The sequence below is a fragment of the Leucoraja erinacea genome, chromosome 2 (genome assembly GCF_028641065.1).
Source record: "Leucoraja erinacea ecotype New England chromosome 2, Leri_hhj_1, whole genome shotgun sequence".
NCBI classification, from domain to species: Eukaryota; Metazoa; Chordata; class Chondrichthyes; order Rajiformes; family Rajidae; genus Leucoraja; species Leucoraja erinaceus.
The window spans coordinates 74206131-74228191 of NC_073378.1; the positions used below are offsets into that span (position 1 = coordinate 74206131).

At 42.4% G+C, this 22061-nt stretch overlaps 1 protein-coding gene across 2 annotated transcripts in view; it reads left to right on the forward strand.

The window, feature by feature from the left end:
- The window catches only part of nek11 (NIMA-related kinase 11), a 243540-nt gene that overhangs the window by 91275 nt on the left and 130204 nt on the right, over positions 1-22061 (forward strand). For both annotated transcript variants that reach the window (XM_055658619.1, XM_055658627.1), the window contains exons 4-6: positions 16153-16271; positions 17894-17958; positions 20608-20734. In XM_055658619.1, the coding sequence (XP_055514594.1) occupies positions 16153-16271; positions 17894-17958; positions 20608-20734 (311 nt within the window). The remainder of the gene's footprint in view (positions 1-16152; positions 16272-17893; positions 17959-20607; positions 20735-22061) is intronic.

The window sequence follows — 22061 nt, forward strand, 5'->3', positions numbered from 1 at the left end:
ATTGGATTGTTCATTTTGCATTTCTTCTTCGGAGGCATCTGAAAAATGTAAAGAAAAAAACCACCGAACAGCATTAAATAGAAACAAGTATTTATTTGCAGTTTTAGAAAAAAATAATTTTGAAATAAATAATTTTGTTCAACAAAATGCCTAACACAAGTTAAACATGAAAAAAATAAATAAATACCCAACAAAAAATGTATATTCATCAGTGTCATCAAATTCATATAAATTCAATTACTATATCTAAACATATATCCCATTCTTAAGAAAAGGCTAAAAATATTTTTTTTAATAGCCAGTATCCAAATAACAAACTGACCCATTCACACAAGAATTCACAATATAACATGATTTTTAAATCTCACTGTCATGAATTTCTATGCCAAATCAATGGAATTGAATGTTTAATTCCCATAAATTTTACTCTGTTGGTATATAACACTGCAGCAGGCAAGGGCCGTATTATACAGACATGTGTTCTAAATCCACAAACATCAATTTCTCAAGATAATCAAAATCATTATGTTTTGCACAATCATATCATAAGAACATCTAAATTATCTATATTTTGTGTAATTGTCTATCCATGATCAATATTTTCATACTAAATATCTGGCTAAAAACTGTACTGTGGAAGTTTTTAGTCAGATATTTAGCATGAAAGATTGAGTTTCCTTGAACCCGTCTTCATTGACGGGTCAGTGGTGGAGAGAGTTAACAAGTTCAAGTTCTTGGGTGTGTGTATCTCTGAATATCGGTCCTGGACCCAGCACATTAATAAAGAATTACCATCAATGCCTCTACTTTCTTAAAAGATTGAGAAGATTTGGAATGTCGTCGACAAATATTCTCTTGAACTCCTACAGGTGTAGAGTAGAGAGCATATTGACTGGTTGCATTATGGCCTGGTTCGGCAACTCAAATGCCCAAGAACAAAGGAGATCACAAAGTTGTGGACTCTGCCCTGTCCAGCTCCCCGCCATAGAAGGGATCTGCATGAGTTGCTGCTGCAAAATGGCATCCAACTGCCCTCAGAATGGCTGCTACAGAGAAAACACGGTTGCCCACCTCATCGCAGAGTGTCTGGTGAATGATGCAAGGATCCTTGTCATGGTTTATCCCAAACAGCTCTGCAACAGGGGACTCTCAGATTTTCGGACTGTTCTCAGGGACACATTCAGAGATGGCCATCAAGTGCTGCTATTCTTTCAACTCTGAAAGGCGCTCTTCAGTCTACACAAAACTTGATTTCCCAGCAGAGTGACATATCCATCAGGGAATATTTCTGACTCCAGACTGCAGCAGTACGTGCTGAGGGACGCACTGAAGCTTGGTGCAGCCAACGCCAAGGCACTGTGGGGGAGGACCACAGTCTGGGATCCTTTCGCTGCTGCATATTGTGAGACAGAGTATTGTGGAGGTGCCCCTTAAACAAGGGAAGGGACATCACTCAGGGGGGCTACATGATGTCAAGGTGCCTGGTACAATTACAGTTTTGTGAACACTACCAAAGATAACTTTAATGAATGTAAATGTAGCCCCTGAGGAGGTCAGAAGAGTTTTTACATTGTTCTTGCTTTGTATATATTTATTCTAGAAAACGTTTATTTTTTGAGAAAAAACCCCATCATCAAGGACCCACATGATCTCCTTTGTGTAATGCAGCAACCAGAAATACACACAATACCCCAAATATCCTAATCAAAGTTGCAACTGGACCAAGGTTCCTTTGTGCATTAATGCTCCCAAATGCAAGGATATATGCTTTATCCTTGCATTTGACCTCCCAAAGTACAAAACCTACTATTTGTCAAGATTAAACTCCATCTGCCATTTATCTCCCATATGTCCTGGTGGATCCTTTGACAATCTTCTTTGTCCTCTCCAAATCTACGGATTTTTGTGCAAAACTTGCTAACCTACATTTTCATCCAATTCATTTATATTCTCATGCCACTGAAGTTTTGTATGGTCAGCAATTCTAAAAAATATTTACGGTTTTTACCTGATTGTAAAGATGTAGATGTACTTCATTTCAGAAGCTCATTTATTATCTACCTTCTGTCTCTCACAGTGGCTCCTCCACTTGGTCACATGGCATTAAGAATTGGTGATACTGGTGATCTTGTAATCATTACTTCTGTACTCTGTCTTGGTTGGAAGTTAATCAAATGAAATTAATCTTCACTGACCTTATTTTAACCACACTACAAATTCTTCACAGTGGGGTCTGAATACTTGTGAAGGCAGAGGTGATCTGATTAATTCCATGTCCTATGAGTTTACTTTCACAGAGTAAAATATCCTCCTTTGGCATGCTGACCTTTCAATTTAGCTCATAATTATAGCTGTGAATTGCCTCATTCATGAATGTGAGGTAATTACAGTATTAGTAATACAGATGGCTGGCATTTGAACTATACAGACATCTTGTATCATGTTGGCATATTATTGCCTGTCTAATTGTACTTTGAAATATATTTCTGCACTAATCCTGCTTCTGGGTAAGATGTTTAAGAAGGAACTGCAGATGCTGAAAAAATCGAAGGTAGATAAAAATACTGGAGAAGCTCAGCGGGTGAGGCAGCATCCATGGAGCGAAGGAATAGGTGACGTTTCGGGTCGAGACCCTTCTTCATAGTTTCTCCAGCATTTTTACCTACCTACTTATGAGTAGATGCTCATGTATAATATATGTGACTGCCATTTGCTATCATTACACAGTGAGAATTAGCGAATTCACAAAAATATCCTTTCCGAGCATAAGGCAAATTTATTAAACTGACGAACTCTGCAAAGGAACAGGGAATATCTTTGAAATCTGGTATGTGGTACGAGCTTTGAAATGCTGGATATGAAATAAAATGCTTTACACTCTTGTTTTGGGAAGAGATGGTTACAAATCTGTAGCTGGAAATACATTTAATATTTTTTCAGTGCAGTATATTCAGTAATATAATATTTCAGAAGTTGCTTTTCCCATAATGACAAAAGCTGTTTTTACCCTTACTTTCTCCATCGCTACAAATCCTGCAACTACCTAGGATAATGCACACTTCTGAAATCTGATGATGCCAGGAATTGATTTGGACCAGTTAAATGAATGTTGAATTGTTTTAAATCTAGATGAAAAACAAATGGCCAACAAATGGTGTAGAGCAGAAGGATTTAGGAGTGCAGGTGCATGGTTCCTTGAAGGTCGAGTCACAGGTAGATAAGGTGGTCAAAAAGACTTTTGGCACATTGGCCTTCATCAGTCAGAATATTTGTAGAAGTTGGGAGGCCACGTTGCGGTTGTATAAGGCAAGGCAAGGCAAGGCAACTTTATTTATATAGCACATTTCATACACGAGGCAGACTCAAAGTGCTTCACATAAAAACATGTCATACAATACAATGAAATAATAAAATGAAATAAAATAGAATAATTAAAAGAAAATAAAAGCAAAATTAAAAATGCATTATAAAAAGTGCATATAAGACGTTGGTGAGACTGCATTTAGAGTATTGTGTTCACTCTGGTCACCATGTTATGGGAAAGATATTGTCAAGCTTGAGAAGGTTCAGAGAAGAATTACAAAGATGTTGCCAGGTCTAGAGGGTCTGAGGCATAGGTCGAGGTTTAGGCTAGATCTCTATTCCTTGGAGTGCAGGAGGATGAGGGGTGATCTTATAGAGGTGTATAAAATCATGAGAGGAAAAAATCGAGTAGATGCATATAATCTCCTGCCCAGAGTAGGGGAATCGAGGACCAGAAAATATGTTCAAGGTGAAGGGGAAATGATTGAATGGGAATCTGAGGGGTAACTTTTCCAAACAAAGGGTGGTGGGTGTATGGAACAAGCTGCCAGAGGAGGTAGTTGAGGCTGGGACTATCCCAACGTCTAAGAAACAGTTAGACAGGTACATGGATAGGACAGGTTTGGAGGGATATAGACCGAGTGCAGGCAGGTGGGACTAGTGTAGCTGGGACATGTTGGCTGGTGTGGGCAAGTTGCACCGAAGGGCCTGTTTCCACACTGTATCACTCTATGAGTCTCTAAGACTAAGTTTGTCTGAGAATTAGTAATGCTAAACAATACGGCAATATCTGTGTCTGATACTCAACCATTGAAATCAGTTGAGGAATTTCAGAAGTGGCTGAAAAAGTGCAAAGGTGATAGACTTCATGTTTGGTGCTAACCATCTTAGAGCAAAATTGATAGAATATTAGAACTGAAAGTACAGAGACATAAATGCCTAGCAATTGGTTATATCACCACTCTTTATAATCAGACACAGTGTATCATTTCATGTATTTCAGTATTCTTTAAGGGATTGCATCAAATATGGAGACTACACTTGTAATTACATTAGCCCCAGTACTTCCATGCACTGTTCCTTCTTGTGTTCATGACTGCACAGTTAATGATTCATCATTGTCCCACTTCCCTTTTGCACTCTAAGAATCCAATTTCCAACTTTTAGGATTCATTCCATGTTTAACTGTGAGCACTTCTGTGCTCCACAGCTTTGTTTATGAATTTAAGGCAGTCTGTTGATCACTGTGTGGTTACTTTCAGAAATCATGTTAGGTTCAGAAATCAGGAAATCTATCTCTTCAAGTAGGACCTTGTGCCAGAACTATATTCTCCATCAGTCAAGGTCACCGTCATTCTCCACTCTCTTGCCACAGTGTCATTCCACGTCGGTGCAGCTGATCTTTGCCATGTCTTTTGCTGCTCACTGCTGCCCTGGTTACTGAAGACTCGCTAGGAGGAAAGTCAGTGGAAAAAGAGGCAAGAAAGGAGGAATCCTCGGGTGGAGACTTAAGCCCCCATCTACCAACGGTAGGCAGGAGTTAGGCTGTGCAATGGAAGTGATGGAACACCCTTAAACAGTCTGCAGAGTCGGAAACCCAGGTTACTCTACTAGGGCACCATCATACTTGAGTGCGAGTGTAAGAACAGTAGATTGCACTGAAACAGTACACAAGAGCCATGTTCTTCCTTCAAGTTCAGAGTTGTTAAAATTGTTAGACTAAACTTGTCCATAAAAACCTATGTCCTGGCAGCGGCACTGGATTGTAGTTGCAGGTTCAGCCTGGCCAAGTGATGTTGTTGATGTACTCCGTACCTCTGCAGGCCATGTATGCTTGGCCTCTTGGAACAGCCATTGATCTAACCAGGCCCCAGGCTGTTGCAGGACCTCAAGCGACTTACCCCATCAATTCAATTCAATTCAATTCAATTCAATTCAACTTTAATGTCATCGCACAAATACAAGTATGAGTACAACGAAATGCAGTTTTGCGTCAGTCCGTAGTAGTTGTACATTGAAAAAAAAAAAAAAATAGAAAGAGGAAGATACAGAATCAGCCTGGGGACGGAGGGACCAAGAAATCTATCGTCGGGGACTCCGAGTTAGCAATGTCCGTACCTGTGCAGCTGTTCCTCATCCTACTAGTACGTGACCTGAGGCTGGCCTACCGCCTCCCTTGGGAGGAGGGCAAACAGCCATGGTTGGGGTGTGAGGGGTCTTTGATGATCTTCCCAGCCCGTCTCAGACACCGTTTTCGGTGGAGGGCATCCATGGCAGGGAGCGGGGCACCGATGATGGCTGCCTCACCACCCGTTGTTCCTGTCTGCAGCAGTGCAGCTGCCAGGTGGTCAGGATCTCTATGGTACATCCTGATCCAGACATATCAACCCATGATCACGCCTTCCCTTGCCCCACACGACCACTGCTCAGACTCTGTGGCCCTGGGCGCCTCCCACAACTGACCTTGGAAAATCAAGAGCAACTCCGAGGTCACAGGAGGTGAGCCCCTAGCCTGTTGCTCCTGGAGTGTGGAGAGCTGCTCATGACTAACAGCCCTCTGTCCAGTAAAAGCCACAGTTTGCTCTCAAATGACCTCTCATTTCTGTGTGTGAACAGCGATCCACTGGCAAGTGGCATCTGTCAGCTCCTAGTTGGCAAGTTGCTGTTCCTTTAGAGGATGCACTCGGGTGGCATAGGTCACTTGTCCAGCTGAGTCGGGTGAAGACTGCGTGGATGCATTCGGACTCTGGGTGGCCTTTGCTGCAGCTGACACCTGCTCCAGTAAGCACTGCATGAGGGGGTTGATTTTGAGAGTGTGCCAGGAAGTGCTCTTGGCCTTCTGAGAGGCACTCGTTGCTTCCTGGTTCTGCACACCCTACTGGGAGGGTAAAGAGATTGACTCCTCCCTGCTGCTTGTAATTCTCCCTCACAGTAGATCAGGCAGCCTGCCTACTGCTCTCACCATCTCCATTAACATCCTCATCAGCTGGATCAGGAAGTCACCCAGTAGTGGGTCTCACCTGATTCCTGTGAGGTAGTGCAGATAGTGCTTGGCACCTCTGTTGCCAAAATCTGCGCTTGACTTTCTGACTCCTGCCAAGCTGCAGCCCACTGGGTGCAAAGCCAATGCTGGAATCTGAAATAAACACAGAAAATATTCTCTCAATGTTATCAGTATTGATACAAATGCAAAAGCTGATATCTGAAATAGTTGCATTCCACATTGATTCGCAAAGTTGTCATCAAGTCTGTGAGAGGTTGATGCTGTAGTGGTGTGGCGCACTTCAGAGAATGACCACCACTCTTTCAGATCTTTCTCTCAATGATGCACTGAGATCTCATCTTAATATATTTTGTGCTCTGGTTTCTGAAACGGAATTAGAACTGACGACCTTTTGACTAGGAGGCCCCGAATCTTAGTTAATTCTCATAAAGATGTTTAAAATATAATTATAGTTCCCGTTGTTATATTTGGACAGAGAAAGCACTATCCAGGACTTTGACTGGGTTCCGGAAATTTGATCACATTTTTGAATAAATTATCAGCCAAGGATAGTTTAATAAAAAGGCCTGGATTTGAGAACCAGTAGCAATGTGATGGTGCTTGCCCTTCACCTTGAGGTGTACACAATAATCCAGTGGTGTCCATGTAAGACCCGGGTTTGATCCTGTCTTTGGGTACTGAATGTATAGAGCTTCCACATTCTCCCTGTGACTGCATGGGTTTCTGCTGACTCCTTTAATTTATTCCCACATCCCAATGATGTGCTGGTAGGTTAATTACCTGCTTTGGTTTATGCTAGTGGCAATAGAATCAAAGAGACGTGTTAAAAATTTCAGTTAATGAAGTGGGTTAGGAACTAGAACAATGGCAGGCAAAGACTTGATAGCCTGAGTGGTCTCTTTCTGTGTGAAGTAAGTGTGTGATATAATTTAACGTTTACTTCTGCTCCTATTTCTTTTGATCTTGTGTCCTAATCTCTGGAATAGCAGCAGAAACATTTATCAAGCTGACTTTTGACACTAAAATTATCATTGCCAGAAAAGTGTAACTAAGAATATTCACAAATCTGTCATCTGCAGCGTTTGCACAAAAAGACCTATAATTCATGCTACGTCAATATTTCACTGCAGGGTGATACATTCATGCAACATCGTATACCGGGAAAGTGACAAATTACAATAGAAAATGTTCATTCCTGGTAAAAGTTAAATAATTTGAAGACTAGAATAGACTCTTGATCTGCTTGTGCTCATTAATCCTGCAAGAAGAAGAGCACTCGAAATGGGAGCAGACCAACCTGCCCCCAGCAAAGAGGCACTGAGCCTCTGCATCAATTGCACTTTCCTGTCCGATTCCCATAGAGTCTGGAAAACTGTTGATCTCTGCCTTGAATGTACTCAATCACTGAGCACCCACAGCCCCCTTGAACTGGGCAGCCCACTGTAAAAGCTGTAACACAGACTATGATACTAGACTCGCAGCTTTTGCAACTTTTTTGAAATGCCAACTAGTCTCCAGCCAGGCCATTGTTCCATCCCAGCTGAACTTGGAATTAGAGTAATACAGCATGAAGACAGGCCCTTCGGCCCAGATTGCTCATGCCGACCATCTACACTTGTCCCACCTGCCCACGTTATCTGTCTTAACCTTTCCTATCCATGTAGCTGTCCAAATGTCTTTAGTGTTGTTATAGTTTCTGCCTCAACTACCTTCTCTGGCAACTCATTCCATATATACACCACTCTCTGTGTGGAAAAAATTGCCCTTTAGATTCTCATTACATTTTTCCCCTCTCAACTGAAACCTGTGTCCTCTGGTTCTCGATTCCCCTACACTGGGTAAAATACTCTGTGCATCTACCCTATCTACCCATACATCCCCCTATACAAGATGGCGGTGCAACCGGTGTTTGCAGCGGCCTCTCTCAGTGAAAATTCAGTGCTTTCGCATGTTATCGGAGCGGGCGGTGTGATTGTAGAATGTGTGACAGGAGAGAGTATGTATGTGCGGCAGTATGAGCGACAGTTTCTGTTGGACACTCGCAACAAAGTTTCTGGTTGTGGCAAACACTTACCGAGCGTTCTGGGCGAGCTGGGACTTCTGTGCCGTATAGGCCCATGCCGCACCTGGAGCAACACTGGTGAGGAATCACCGTAAGCGGTGTAGCGGGATGCGGAAGCGGGGGAAGCGCGGAGGAGTCTACGCTAGGCTAGTCGCTAACCCATACAAACCAGCAGTGCCTACACTCATGTTGGCAAATGTCCGCTCCCTCGACAACAAGATGGACTACATCAGAGTGTGGGGAGCTACTCAACGTAGCGTGAAGAACTGCTGTGTCTACGTCCTTACGGAGACCTGGCTGAACCAGAACATCATGAACGCTGAGATCCAGCTGGAGGGGCTAATGCTATACAGAGCTGACAGGGTAGCTTCGCTAGCTGGTAAGTCAAGGGGAGTCGGTCTGGCTGTGTACGTTAATAGATCGTGGTGTCGGGATGCCGTGGTGGTTTCTACTCACTGCTCACCTCGCATAGAGCTAATGACTGTGAAATGCCGACCCTTCTACTTACTGACGGCAGTCTTTATAACGGCCATCTATGTACCACCGAGCGCGGACGTGAAGGACGCAATGACAGAGCTCTACAATAACATCAGTGAGCAGCAGAGGGAACATCCCGATGCTTTCTTTATGGCAGCTGAGGATTTCAACCAGGCAAGTCTTACATCTGTTCTGCCTAAATTCTACCAGCATGTAAATATTGCAACCAGGGGAAAGAACACACTAGACCTGGTGTACACAAACATCAAAGATTCATATAGAGCAGCCCCCCTCCCCCATATCGGCAACTCTGACCACCTGGCGGTTATGCTCACACCTGCATACAGACCCAGGGTGAAACAGGACAGGCCAACGGTCAAAGAAGTCAGAATATGGCCACAGGGAGCTGCCGCAGCACTGCAAGACTGTTTTGAAACCACACAGTGGGCCATTTTCAGAGAGGCAGCAACAGGTGACAGTGGAATTGACCTCCAAGAATATATAGAGTCCGTCATCGGATACATCAATAAATGCATTGATGGTGTGACGGTGGTTAAAACCGTCAAGAGGCGTGCCAATCAAAAACCTTGGCTAACTGGGGAAGTTTGTTCTCTATTGAGAGCCTGGAATGCTGCATTCAAATCTGGGGACAACGCAGCATACAAACTGGCAAAGAGTAACCTATCCCGGGGGATCAGGGAAGCGAAGATGCGGTATGTAGAAAAACTAAATAACCACTTCACAAATGACAAAGACACACGTCGCTTGTGGCAGGGATTTCATACCATCACTGACTAAAGCCCCCCCCCCCCCCCCCCCCCCCCGCTGCGGAGATGCAAAAATGACCCCTCTCTACCAGATGAACTGAACGAGTTTTACGCACGTTTTGATGTTAAAAATACCACCCAGATACAAGCACTCCTGCCATCACCCAGCGACCAGTCACTCAGGCTGTCCACAACCGGAGTTAAAAAGGCCTTTGCCTGTGTCAATCCACGCAAAGCTGCATGGCCGGATAACATCCCTGGACGCATTTTAAGGGACTGTGCTGAGCAACTAAAAGATGTCTTTACAGACACTTTTAACATCTCACTCAACCAGGCAGTAGTGCCCAACTGTCTCAAAAGTGCCACCATCGTCCCCGTCCCGAAGAAGCCCAACCCAGCCTGTCTCAATGACTTTCGTCCCGTGGCTCTCACACCCATACTAATGAAGTGTTTTGAGCGGCTGGTCATGCAGCACATTAAAAATTGTCTCCCTGCCGACCTAGACCCACTGCAGTTCGCTTACAGAGCCAACCGGTCCACAGAGGACGCAGTCTCCACAACACTCAACCTCGCACTGTCACTTCTCAACCGGAAGAATACCTATGCCAAGATCCTCTTCATAGACTTCAGCTCCGCTTTTAATACAATCATCCCACAGCAGCTGGTGGAGAAGCTGAAGCTGTTGAAGGTGGATACTGGCACTTGCAACTGGGTCCTTAACTTTTTGACACAATGGCAGCAGACCATCAGGGTGGGCAGTCGGACATCAAGAACCATCGCTGTGAGCACGGGCTCACCCCAAGGCTGTGTCCTAAGCCCCCTGCTGTTTACTCTGCTTACTCATGACTGCACTGCCAGACTCAGCAATAATTATATCAATAAGTTCGCTGATGACACAACAGTGGTGGTCTCATCAGTGACAATAATGAGTCGGCGTACAGGATGGAGGTGGAGCTGCTTACGGAGTGGTGCAGATCTCACAATCTCACCCTCAATGTGGAAAAAACTAAGGAGATGGTGATCGACTTCAGGAGGGCAGGAAAACAACATCACACTCCGCTGTATATTGATGGAGCTGCTGTGGAGAGGGTCAGCAGTGTGAAGTTCTTGGGACTTCACCTGGCGGATGACCTGACCTCTACGACCAACACCACAGCAGTGATAAAAAGAGCTCAGCAGCGGCTCCACCCTCTCTGGAGACTAAGGAAAGCAGGTCTCCCTACTGCTCATCTAACGACCTTCTACAGGGGCACCATCGAAAGTAAATTGACCTATGGCATCACTTCCTGGTTTGGGAGCTGCAAGGTCTACGAACAAAACCAACTCAACAGGATAGTGAAGACCGCCAGCAGGATCATTGGTGCCCCACTCACTTTCCTGTTGGAGATCTACAAGAAGCGGAGCATCAGTAGAGCCATCTCCATCATCCAGGACCCCTACCACCCATCACACCACATCTTCTCCATTCTGCCATCTAGGAAGAGGCACAGGAGCATCAGCTGCAAAACCAGCAGGATGCTCCACAGCTTCTTCCCACGGGCAATAAGACTGGTTAACGGACTGTGTCCCCCTCCCCGTATATCATACACCAACACTTCTAACCTCGCCCATACTTTGACACCTAGACACCTGTCAAAGCAAAGCCACTGTAGGTCTGAATGTCTGTTTTTATTTCACTTTTTAGGCCTATTTTAGATATGGTAATTTTAATTTTTAAAGCTATATGTATTCTGTTTTTATTAACCGCACTGATGGGAACTGATTGAGAAACAATTTTTTCGTTTCATTTGTGTATGTAAGTTAAAATGACATTAAAGTAAATACTGAATACTGAATAATCTTATACACCTCTATAATATCATCCCATCCTCCTACGCTCTGAGGAGTACAGTCCTAGCCTGCCCAACCTCTCCCTATAGCTCAAGCCCTCAAGTGGGGGAAAGCTGGAGAAGAAGGGGGGAGAAGGGGGGGAGGGGGGGGGGGGGGGGGGGGGGGAACATAATCTGGCACATGACATGTGATTGCAGGTGAAAGGGGGTTTTGAATGGCAGATGATTGGACAAAGGTTAGAAATGAAAAGATAAACAGTGTGAGATAAGGATATGTATAAATTGTGAAGCTGGTGGATGGGGAGGGGGAAGGGTGAAATGGGTGAGTCCAGCTGGGGCAAAGGGAAGTAAGGTAGTGTAGGGGGGTAGGGGATGGTGGGGGGTGTGGGTTGGTGTTTGTAGGTCAGTTACCTAAAATTGGAGAATTCGATGTTCATATCAATAGTTTGTAAACTACCCAAGCGGAATATGAAGTGTTTGCACATGGCCTCACTCTGGCAATAGATGAGGCCCAGGACCGAAAGGCCAGTATGGGAATGGGAGTTAAAATGGTGGGCAACCAGGAGAACCAGAAGGCCTTGGTGGACAGAGAGCAAATGTTCAGTGAAAAGATGGTTGAGTCTACGCTTGGTCTTGTCGATGTGAAAAAGGCCGCATCGGGAACACTGAATGCAGTAAATGAAGTTAGAGGAGATGCATGTAAACCTCTATCTCACCTGGAAGGGCCGCTGAGATCCCAGGATGGATGTGATGGAGGAGGTTTACGGACAGTTGTTGCATCTCCTGTGGTTGCAGGGCAAGTTAAAGAGTGCAGGATATTGTTCCCAACTTTGTAGCATCAGTTATCTTGCAGGTATATTAAACTGACATGGATAAGGAGTAAAACAAATATCTTTATTAAACAAAATACAGCCTTTATTCTGGAATGATTTACTCCTGAAGAAGCTGTTTTAGTTACTGTCAAATAGAAAATGTTGCACCTTCGATATTGAGCGATCAAAATCTGGTAGTTAAAGTATTATTTTATCTGTTATTGTTACATTGCTGCCACTATTCAAATAGCATTTGTTGTGGGAAAGTTTTGAAATCCAGAAAAAAGTGATTATTTTCAAGTATTGTACTTTGAAATTAAAGCCATTGGTGAAGGTCAACTGAACATCTGGGCAGTCTGTATGTTGTTGACGGTTCCCTACTGAATGTAGCCATCAAACATGCATCATACTCTTAGCCAGGAACATCTCTTGTTAATCACAGCAATTCAAAGGCATCTCTACAAAGTTATTTAAAAGCCAGACTGGGTAAGGAGAGCAGGTTTCCATCCCTAAGGTCATTGGAGCGCAAAATGACTTTTTACACCAATCGAGTGGAACATACTAAATGGGAATACGAGTAGGCCACGTGACCCTTTAAGCCTACTCTACCATTGATCAAAACCATGACTCGTCTACCTCATTTCCAGCACTATGTCCATATCTATTGATTCCCTTAATTTTCAGCTGTAACAGCTTTCATCAAGCTGTACCTCCATACTACAAGATAGTGTTGGTCAGATAAACTTGCTGCTGATCCATTCTAATTTTTTTTGTTCCTCATCTCCATGGTAAACTACACAGAAATCAACTGGCCTGGATGAAGATCCTGGCTGTGTGCTCCGGAGCTGTTTACCAGCTGGAAGAGATATTCAGCGGTATTTTTTAATATCTGCCTACTTCATTCTGAGGTTCCCATTTGATTCCAGAAGACCTTTATCATCCCAGTGCCAAGCAAAAGCAAGGTAGCGTGCCTTAATGACTACCATCCAATAGCTCTGACATCCACCATCATGAAGTGCTTCGAGAGGCTGGTCATGGCACATATTAACTCCAGCCTCACAGACAACTTTGATCTTCTGCAGTTTGCCTGCCATCGCAAAAGATTCATGACAGACAACATTTCCCTGGTGCTACACTCATTACTGGAACAGCTGGTTAAAAGGACACCTATGTTAGACTCCTATTTATTGACAATAGCTCTGCCTTCAACACCTTAATCCCAATCAAATTCATCTCCAAGCTCCTAGGATTCAGCATCCCCTTTGGAAATGGATCCTCGACTTGCAGACCCATCGATCATAATCAGTGAGTACAGATGACAAAACATGCTCCAGAGTAATTTCTCAACATTGGTGCCCCGCAAGGATGCCTTCGCAGCATCTTATTATGCTCCATATACCCTCGCAACAATCACAACCAAATTCTGCTCTAACTCTATGCAAAAATTACAGATGACACCACTGTGGTGGGCTCGATCTTGAACATTGACGAGACAGAGAGAGAGCTTAGTAACAAGGGGTCAAATAAAGAACCTCTCCGCCAATGTCAGCAAAACAAGAGGCAGTTATTGACTTCAGGAAGCAAGATGGACTTGTAGGGCCGAGATGGCCTGTTTCAGTGCTGTAATTGTTTTATGGTTATATGGGTTATGGTATGAGTGCAGGCAGGTGGGACTAAGGGAAAAAGTTGTTCGGCACAGATTTGTAGGGCCGAGATGGCCTGTTTCCGTGCTGTAATTGTTATATGGTTATATGGTTATAATGTAGGTATGTTGCAAAGCGTACCTGAAGCGTCGCTGAAAATCTGCCCCAGCCCATGTGCTCGATTTTGGCGCCGTTTAGAGGGGGGCAGGTTTAAAACGCGATTTTCTCTAGGCTGTTCAAATCGAGTTTGTTCAGCCTAGTTAATTATTAACGAAAATTCGCTGGTAGGTTCCCTCACATGAGCTATTATTAGTTTTACAAGTTTTTCCTAAGTGCTATCGTAGTTTAAAAATTAACCTCTAAACCCCCGATGGCTCGCAACCAGCTGGGTCTATAGAGCAGAAATCTGAAGGGTAGCAGTATATCTTTACATTAAAAAGGGCTTCTTAAGATCACTTTATACAAAGTTTAATATTGCGAGTAGCTAATTTTGGGCCCATTATATCCCGCAGTATTTTTATGGGCATTTGAGGGCACAAATCTACCGCAATGTGAACGTTCTAAACCAGCGCGTTCACAGGAACCCACTAGAAAGCTGATTTTAAATTGACTTTAATTCACAGCAATTGAACACTAAATTCCTTCCATTTGGCCTATAAATTAATGTAAATGATATTTTAAAATCATGTTTTATGGTGAATTATTTGTGAATATTATTTGGACACTTAGGCTATTTAAAAATGTTAATCATTTATTAAGAAATGGATAGATGTTTAGATCTAGTAATTGAAGTTTGAAATTAGCTACAAGTGGGTAACTAACTAATTATATGCTTTAATTTCAGGTCATCCGAGTAAGATTATTTTATATTAGTTTCAGAATGGTTCAATCTATGATAACTGAAAATTTCATTCAGTTCTCTTAATTTTTAAGAAGGTTATGTGCTTTTGACTGTTCACGATCACAGCTTTTTTGTTATGTCCATAGAAAATCAATAGGGAACAAGATACTAATTTCCGAGTATGAAAATGGCCATAACTTTTTAAATACTTGAGATATGAAAGTGAATTAGGTGTCAAATTAAACTTCTTTTTATGCTTTATCTGATGGGATAAATTACAGACTTGATTTTTTAAATCTCAAAATTTTGTAACATTGCTATATGATGTACACACCCCCAGTCGGCATCAGTGGAGCCAAGGTGGAGATGGCTCAGTGCTTCAAATTCCTTAGTGTAAATTTCACCAACAATCTGTTGTGGACCAGCTACATTAGGGGCATATGGTGATTGATGCTAGGATTAGTAGCCCTCAAGCAGATTAATAATGTGACCACCCCTTTTTTTACAGTGAACTGAGCTAGAAAATTAGGGTGTGGGGGTTACCCAAATGCAAAAGTAGTGGATCTGAGAGGCTGTCCGTAGGACCTTTATAGCTTCAAGTGTCCTACACGATTCAGCAAACACTGGTTGCAGGATGCACAAGAACAGAGAAACGGAAGCTGAAGAGAAATATGCTATGCTATTGTTGATGTATAGGCAAGGGTTAAATGAAAGAATGTTCCTCATCAGCAAATCAATTGCTTGGGATTTCCAATTTCTGAACCGCATCATTTGCTCCTCCCTCACCTCGGGTTACGACAAGAAATATTAGAGAAACAGTTTCTGTCGTCATTGATTGGACTCTGCATCAGGTGCCCTCGCCTCCCACTCCCCAGACCTGATGCCTCCATCGCTTCACCCACAAGTCTTGTATACACAGACCTATTTAGCAATGTGTATGAAGGGACTGCAGATGCTGGTTTAAACCAAAGATAGACACAAAATACTTCAGTAACTCAGCCAGACGGGCAGCGTCTGAAGAAGGGTCTTGACCCGAATCGACACCCATTCCTAATCTCCAGAGATGCTGCCTGTTCCACTGAGTTACTACAGCATTTTGTGTCTGTCCTATTTAGCAATGATTTGAATGTTTCATTAATGCAATTTTTTCTCTGAAAAGTTTGAAAAATATATTAGGATAATAATTTATGTAAATATATGGTAATAGATTAAAACATATTTTATAAGCTATACAATTAAAGGTATTAGGGTATTAGAATAGTATTGGTGATCTCTACTTGCACATTTGTCTAGATTGCTCTAATTTGGTACACTGAATTATTGTGGAATCAACAATTTAATTTGCTCTCCAACACCATTTATCTGGTGCACAAGCTGGTGGTGTGATTCTTTGTTTTTAATCATTTGGTTTCAGGGTAGAGATCTACAATGTAAAATTGAGGAGTATAAGCAAGCCAGTTTGACGTTCTCTGAAAGCCAGATCATCGAGTGGTTTATACAGTTACTTCTGGGAGCCCAGTACATGCATGAGAGGTATAACCAGTTTATTTTTCATTTGAAACAATTGTACAGCTATTCATAAAATGTGACTTTAATCGCAGGTATCGCATTTTCAATTTGTGCTATCTTTTGTGAAAATGTTGGCGGAATAAACACATCACTGAATCATTGACATTTACAGCATGGGAGGAGGCCATTCATCCCATCCATGTCTCTGCAGGTTGTAAAAAAAAAACCATGCAATCCAATCTCACTTTTCAGCTCTTGCTCTGTAGCTTTGATGGTTAAGACACATAATGTGCACATCCAAATATTTTATAAATGTGGCGAGGGTGTTCTATTTTCACCAACCTCAAAAGCAGCAAGTACTGGATTCCAACACCTCTGGTGAACTTTTTTTCTAGTCACCTCCTTGCCAATCCTGCTTCCAGTTAGCCTGCTGACCAGTCCAGTGATGAAAATAGTCCTACCTATCCATCTGTTCAGACCGGTCATGATTTTGTACACATTCATTTAATCCCCCTTCAGTCTCCTATGCAAATAACCTTACTCCACCCACTCACTAATGATAGCTAACATTTGTTAGCCCTCAAAGCATCCATGTGAATCTTTCCTCATCCTCTCCTGTGTTATCATATACTTCCTGCAATGTGGCAACTGGAGCTGTACACTAGGCTTAATAGTATCCAAACAGAATGGGATCAACCTGTTAATGTGAAAGTTGACGTTTACTGTACATTCTTTTCACATCTTAACCTGTCTAAAAGATTTTGATCGTTTTTGTTATGCTTTCTGGAAAATATTTTTGTATTACATATTAATATAATTTGTGTGTACTTCAATGCTTGCCTAATGCAGAACAAAACCACACTCATTGTCAGTTTTCGGATGTGACAAGCACTGCCCTGAGAGGATGGCAAGAGGATTATGTCTTTTAAAATCCCATTCCTTTTGGTTATTTTACTCTGACAGTATTGGTATGTAGTCAGTGTGTTTCTTAGTCTCAGTGAAGCTGACGGAATAGCAAAAGTATATTTAAGTCTAAACAGTGCGAGGCTTGGTGAGAAACCTGCAGGTGGTAGTGTTTCCATGTAACCTGTCATTGTCGTTCTGAATGCTTTTGATCATAGAAGGTCCTGCCAAGGAAGTCATTACTGGTTATACAGTATTTCGAGGCATTATTGGACATCTGGGGTTTAATATCAATGCATGGTTCCTGAGAACCATATTGCTGCACAATGAAAGAAGGGCATGCAGCCATTGAACATTCTGTCAGCATGGGCAGAGATTAGAGATAAAAACTTTATTTTGGGCTGTTGTCAAAAAATCTTTCCTTTGATTAAAGAAAGCTCTTAGTGGAGCAGCTGAATGCAGCTTTGATTTGGGCAATTATGCTATCATATCTACTGGAGGGCTTGTGGATTGCTGTTCCAAATGAATTGATGAAGACGTCTAATTTAAATGAACATTTGTTCATTGCAGCTTGTGCTGTCATTGTTATTATCATCAAATAATCTTGCTAGAAGCTTTAGCAGAAGTAACTTAGAGCCATTTTATTTTCTGAACACCTTTCCCTTTAGGCTACAAGTAACAGCATGTGTTTTCTGCTTATATTGTGGTGCCACTAATTATTTTTTCCAAATTAAACTTCGCAGAAGAATACTTCATAGAGATTTGAAAAGCAACAACATCTTTTTAAAAAATAACATTGTAAAAATAGGTAAGAATTGCCATTACTGATCCGGGTCTTGGATGTATCTATCACTGACATTGATTTACTGACTGTTCTGCCTCTGACCTCAGCAGTAACCACAGAGTATCTGCTTTTGTGCAAGAGATGCATTACATTTGAATGGGTAATGTATTTGTTTGACATGCCAATTACATGAGTGCTGTTTTGTTTCCAGTCTGGGTTCCTTTTTCTGGAGTGGAACTTTTCATCACTGACACAATTTGTCTTACTTTTAGCTGCCAGCATTTTGCTGAGTTTCTTATACTTGTATGATTTATATACATTAGATGTGAAACTTGCCTAAAAAAAACTTGCTGATTCTATATTCCTCCCACACTTATTAGGTCTGCCGATGTTGATAATTAAACCCCAACCCTAACTCGACCTGTCCATGGCATTTCTGAGGTTAAGTGCCCACAATTGTTTTTCCAGATACAACCAGATTTGCCATAAATTATCTGCCATAATGACAATAACAAGGTCAGGGTGCTTACTGGCATGTGAATAACTTTGCCATAAAAAGTCTATCCATTAGTGAATAGCTCCTGAGATTCTGTAGAGGCAAAAATTGCACAAACAAGTTAGTGTAAATGCAAATCCCCATGGTCGCTTTAAAGTTGGAATATCACCAGAAGATTCCAGCAGGTCAGGCAGAGAAAGAATCAGAGCTAATCAATACGAAACTCAATATAAACCAAACAAAAACGATAAGAAAACCATGGTTATTTCAGCTGCAGCCAGCACCATCTTTGCTATTGACTGGCCGGATAGATAGCGGAGGATTAATTTAATGAGGGAGGGAGTTAAAGCCAGCTTACACTGCTTTAAACCAAGCTCCATCTTTTAAAGGGGACATGGATTGCATCTGGTTCTGGGGCTTCCCCAATGAATCGGATCTGGGGAGCAGCAGAGAGCAGTGCAGGTTCTGTGGTTCATAGATGCAGCGCTGGAGACATCCTTTCTCTGGAAGGGGCTAGGAAACGCCTCAGATATACTCAGATGACAGTGAACACAGATAGTATGGAAGTCAAGAAATGGAGTCCAGCCTTGAGACACGAGCACAGTGATGCAAGTTGATTCATGATATTGTAGTGCGTGGGTCTCAGAATGAGGCAAGTAGTCCGCAGTTTGAGAAGCACTATACTTTATTTCCTCCCGGTTCAGGGGAAGACGAAACCAGGGGAAGATGGCACCCAAACCCTGCCTTTTATACCCTCCGGCTAAGGACCGCCTCCGGACTGCACCACTCCTGTGCCGAGGGGTTCGGCAGTATAATGGGACGACCCTTAGGAGCCGCCACAATATCACAAAAATGTTCCAAGTTCACTAAAACCATTTTCCAATCTCAGCAACTCACCACTATTCCAGCTCCCTGTGACAATTCACCACATCTCTATCAGTCATAATTGAGACCCAACACTTGCATGCTTCACTTAACACACTTACCCACATATCACATCACACACCCACATCAGCAGCTTGCACACCCTGCCTGCCATCTATTTAACCATGACAGCTGCATCACCCAAACATTAGCAGACACTCGCTGGCATTGTTCCTCAGATAGTTCCTCCGAACTATTTTGCAGCTCGTTCCATACACCAACCACCCCGCGTGAAAAGTTTGCTCCTCGGATTCCAATTAAATCTCATCAGTGATGAGATTTATTCTGGGAAGTCTCTTCTATAGCTTCTCCAATGCTTTTACATCTTTCCCAAAGTATTGCACCCAGAACTGGACATAATACTTCAGAAAACAATATCATACCCTCAATACATATCTGTTGTCTGTCACTATTTTTTAGCCAAGGATCCCATTTTGTTTTTCTAACCCTTTTTTCTAACCTGCCCTGCACTTCACAACAAACTTTGCATATCCCACTGCACTTCTCTGTTCTTCTACCCCTTTTGAAATTGCATCCGTTAAAGTTGTTTCTCAAATTCGAGGGATATACACAATTGAGTTTCCCAAGTTTGGTATTAGGACTGCTGATTTCTTTAAAATGTAATAATGAATTAGATTTGGAGGTACAGGTACAGGCAAATATGCAGATGAAGCAAAACTTGGAGGCATAGTGAACTGTGACTTTAAGGAGATGCGGACATGCTGATGGAATGCAGGATAGGTGGTGGACAAAATTTAATATACTAGAATGTATTCTGTCCGGCCCCGGTGATTTCCCCCACCTCCTCCTCCCCCCCACCTCCTCCTCCCCCCTCCCCCCCACTATAAATTAATTTAGCCTATTCTTGTACCTCTTCATAATTTTTTTGCCCATTTGCAACCTTGACCATATTGTTGCTGAATATCTAGCAGCATCTTCTTCCTGGGTGAAAACTGATTTGTAGCACTCTTTTAATATCTCATCCTTGATCTCTGGCACCATAGGTTGATTTGCTTTTTGGTGTCTGGTTCCATTGCTATTTTCCAGCAAGAGGCAAAAGGCCTCTTCTCAAATCTGAAATCAAGAGCCATACTGCCATCTAATTACTTGCTGGTCTGGTGCATGAGCCCAGCAAATAAATCGGCAGCTGTGGAACTTGGGAGACACATTACACAACGTTTAAAACCAACCATATCATTTGAATCTAGAGTTTGTTTTCTTAAACTTAAAAAAATAATGTGCTTTATTTTAAGGAGACTTTGGAGTATCTTGTCTTCTGATGGGTTCATGTGACCTGGCGACTACATTTACTGGGACACCCTACTACATGAGCCCAGAGGTACTCAGCCACCAGGGCTATGATTCCAAGTCTGACATATGGTAAGTGGTAGTCGATAAGTTCTGATAAATCATTTCCAAGTGTGGCAATTTATGACAAATTCACATCTGTAGCACTATCGGATCTATTTTCATTTAGCTGTTAATTTCACGAAGATTAACCCTAATGTGGAGGTATTGTTTAATTTGTTGACTTGTTCAAAGCTCTCTGTAGCTGTAACACTATATTCTGCATATAATACCTGTACAGCATGCAAACAAAAGTTTTTCACTGTGTGTTGGTACTCATGACAATAATAAACAATTGCCAATACCTTCAGGGATCTCTGGATTTGTACACTAATGTCCCTTTGTTCCTCATGACTCCCCTTGGTGTCTGCTGCTCATTGTTTCTGCTGCCCTTATTAGCCCCCCAAAATGCATTACTTCACTGTTTTTCCTTTTTGCTGTTGTCCTGCTCCACTCAGAAGTTTATCAACATTACTCTAGTCTACATTACTCTAGTGTCGCCTGCAAATTCACTAATTGTAGCTCCTGCACTCACAACTAAATTGTTCATGTATTTAAGGGCGGCACAGTGGTGTAGCAGTAGATTTAGTGCCTTACAGCACCAGAGACTTGGGTTTGATCCTGACTATGGGTAGTCTCTGTACGGAGTTTCTCCAGGTGTTCCGGTTTCCTCTCACATTCCAAAAACATGCAGGTTTGTAGGTTAATTGGTTTCTGTAAATAGTCCCGAGAGTGTAGGATAGAACTAGTGCTAGAACAGGATAGAACAGGTGATCACCGGTCGGCGTTGACTCAGTCGAGCGAAGGGCCTGTTTCCATACTGTATCTCTAAAGTAAACTAGATAAATAGCAATGGTTCCAGCACCAAGCCCCACCGCTGGTCTCAAGCTTACATCAAACCATCTCTATTACCAAGCCGTATTATGCTCTGTCCTCTCTTATTCGCCTGAATCATTTTCTCTTAGAAACATCTCCATGTTCTATGTACTATATTTACAGGACCCATTCTCTCCAACAATTCATCTCTGCCATAGCTTGGACAGTTCCTCCTGAACCAGTTAATTGTCTCAATAAAAAGAGATTAAGGTAATTTTGGTGCAAATTTCCCCAATAACTGACCGGCTTGCAGCGTATTAACAAGTATGTTAATCTGATGTCTTCAGTTGATAAGGAAACCTCCAGTACAGGTTTACAGTGAAGTATTTAATTCCAGAAGCAGACTATTCTACACAAATTCTCCTGTGCAGCTGAAACAATCAGAGAGTATCATCCTTATCAACAGTTATCTCTTTTAATGATCTCTCCACTGGTGCACAAAGGCATGTTCAGCCACAATCAAAACATTAGGTTGTTCTAAGGG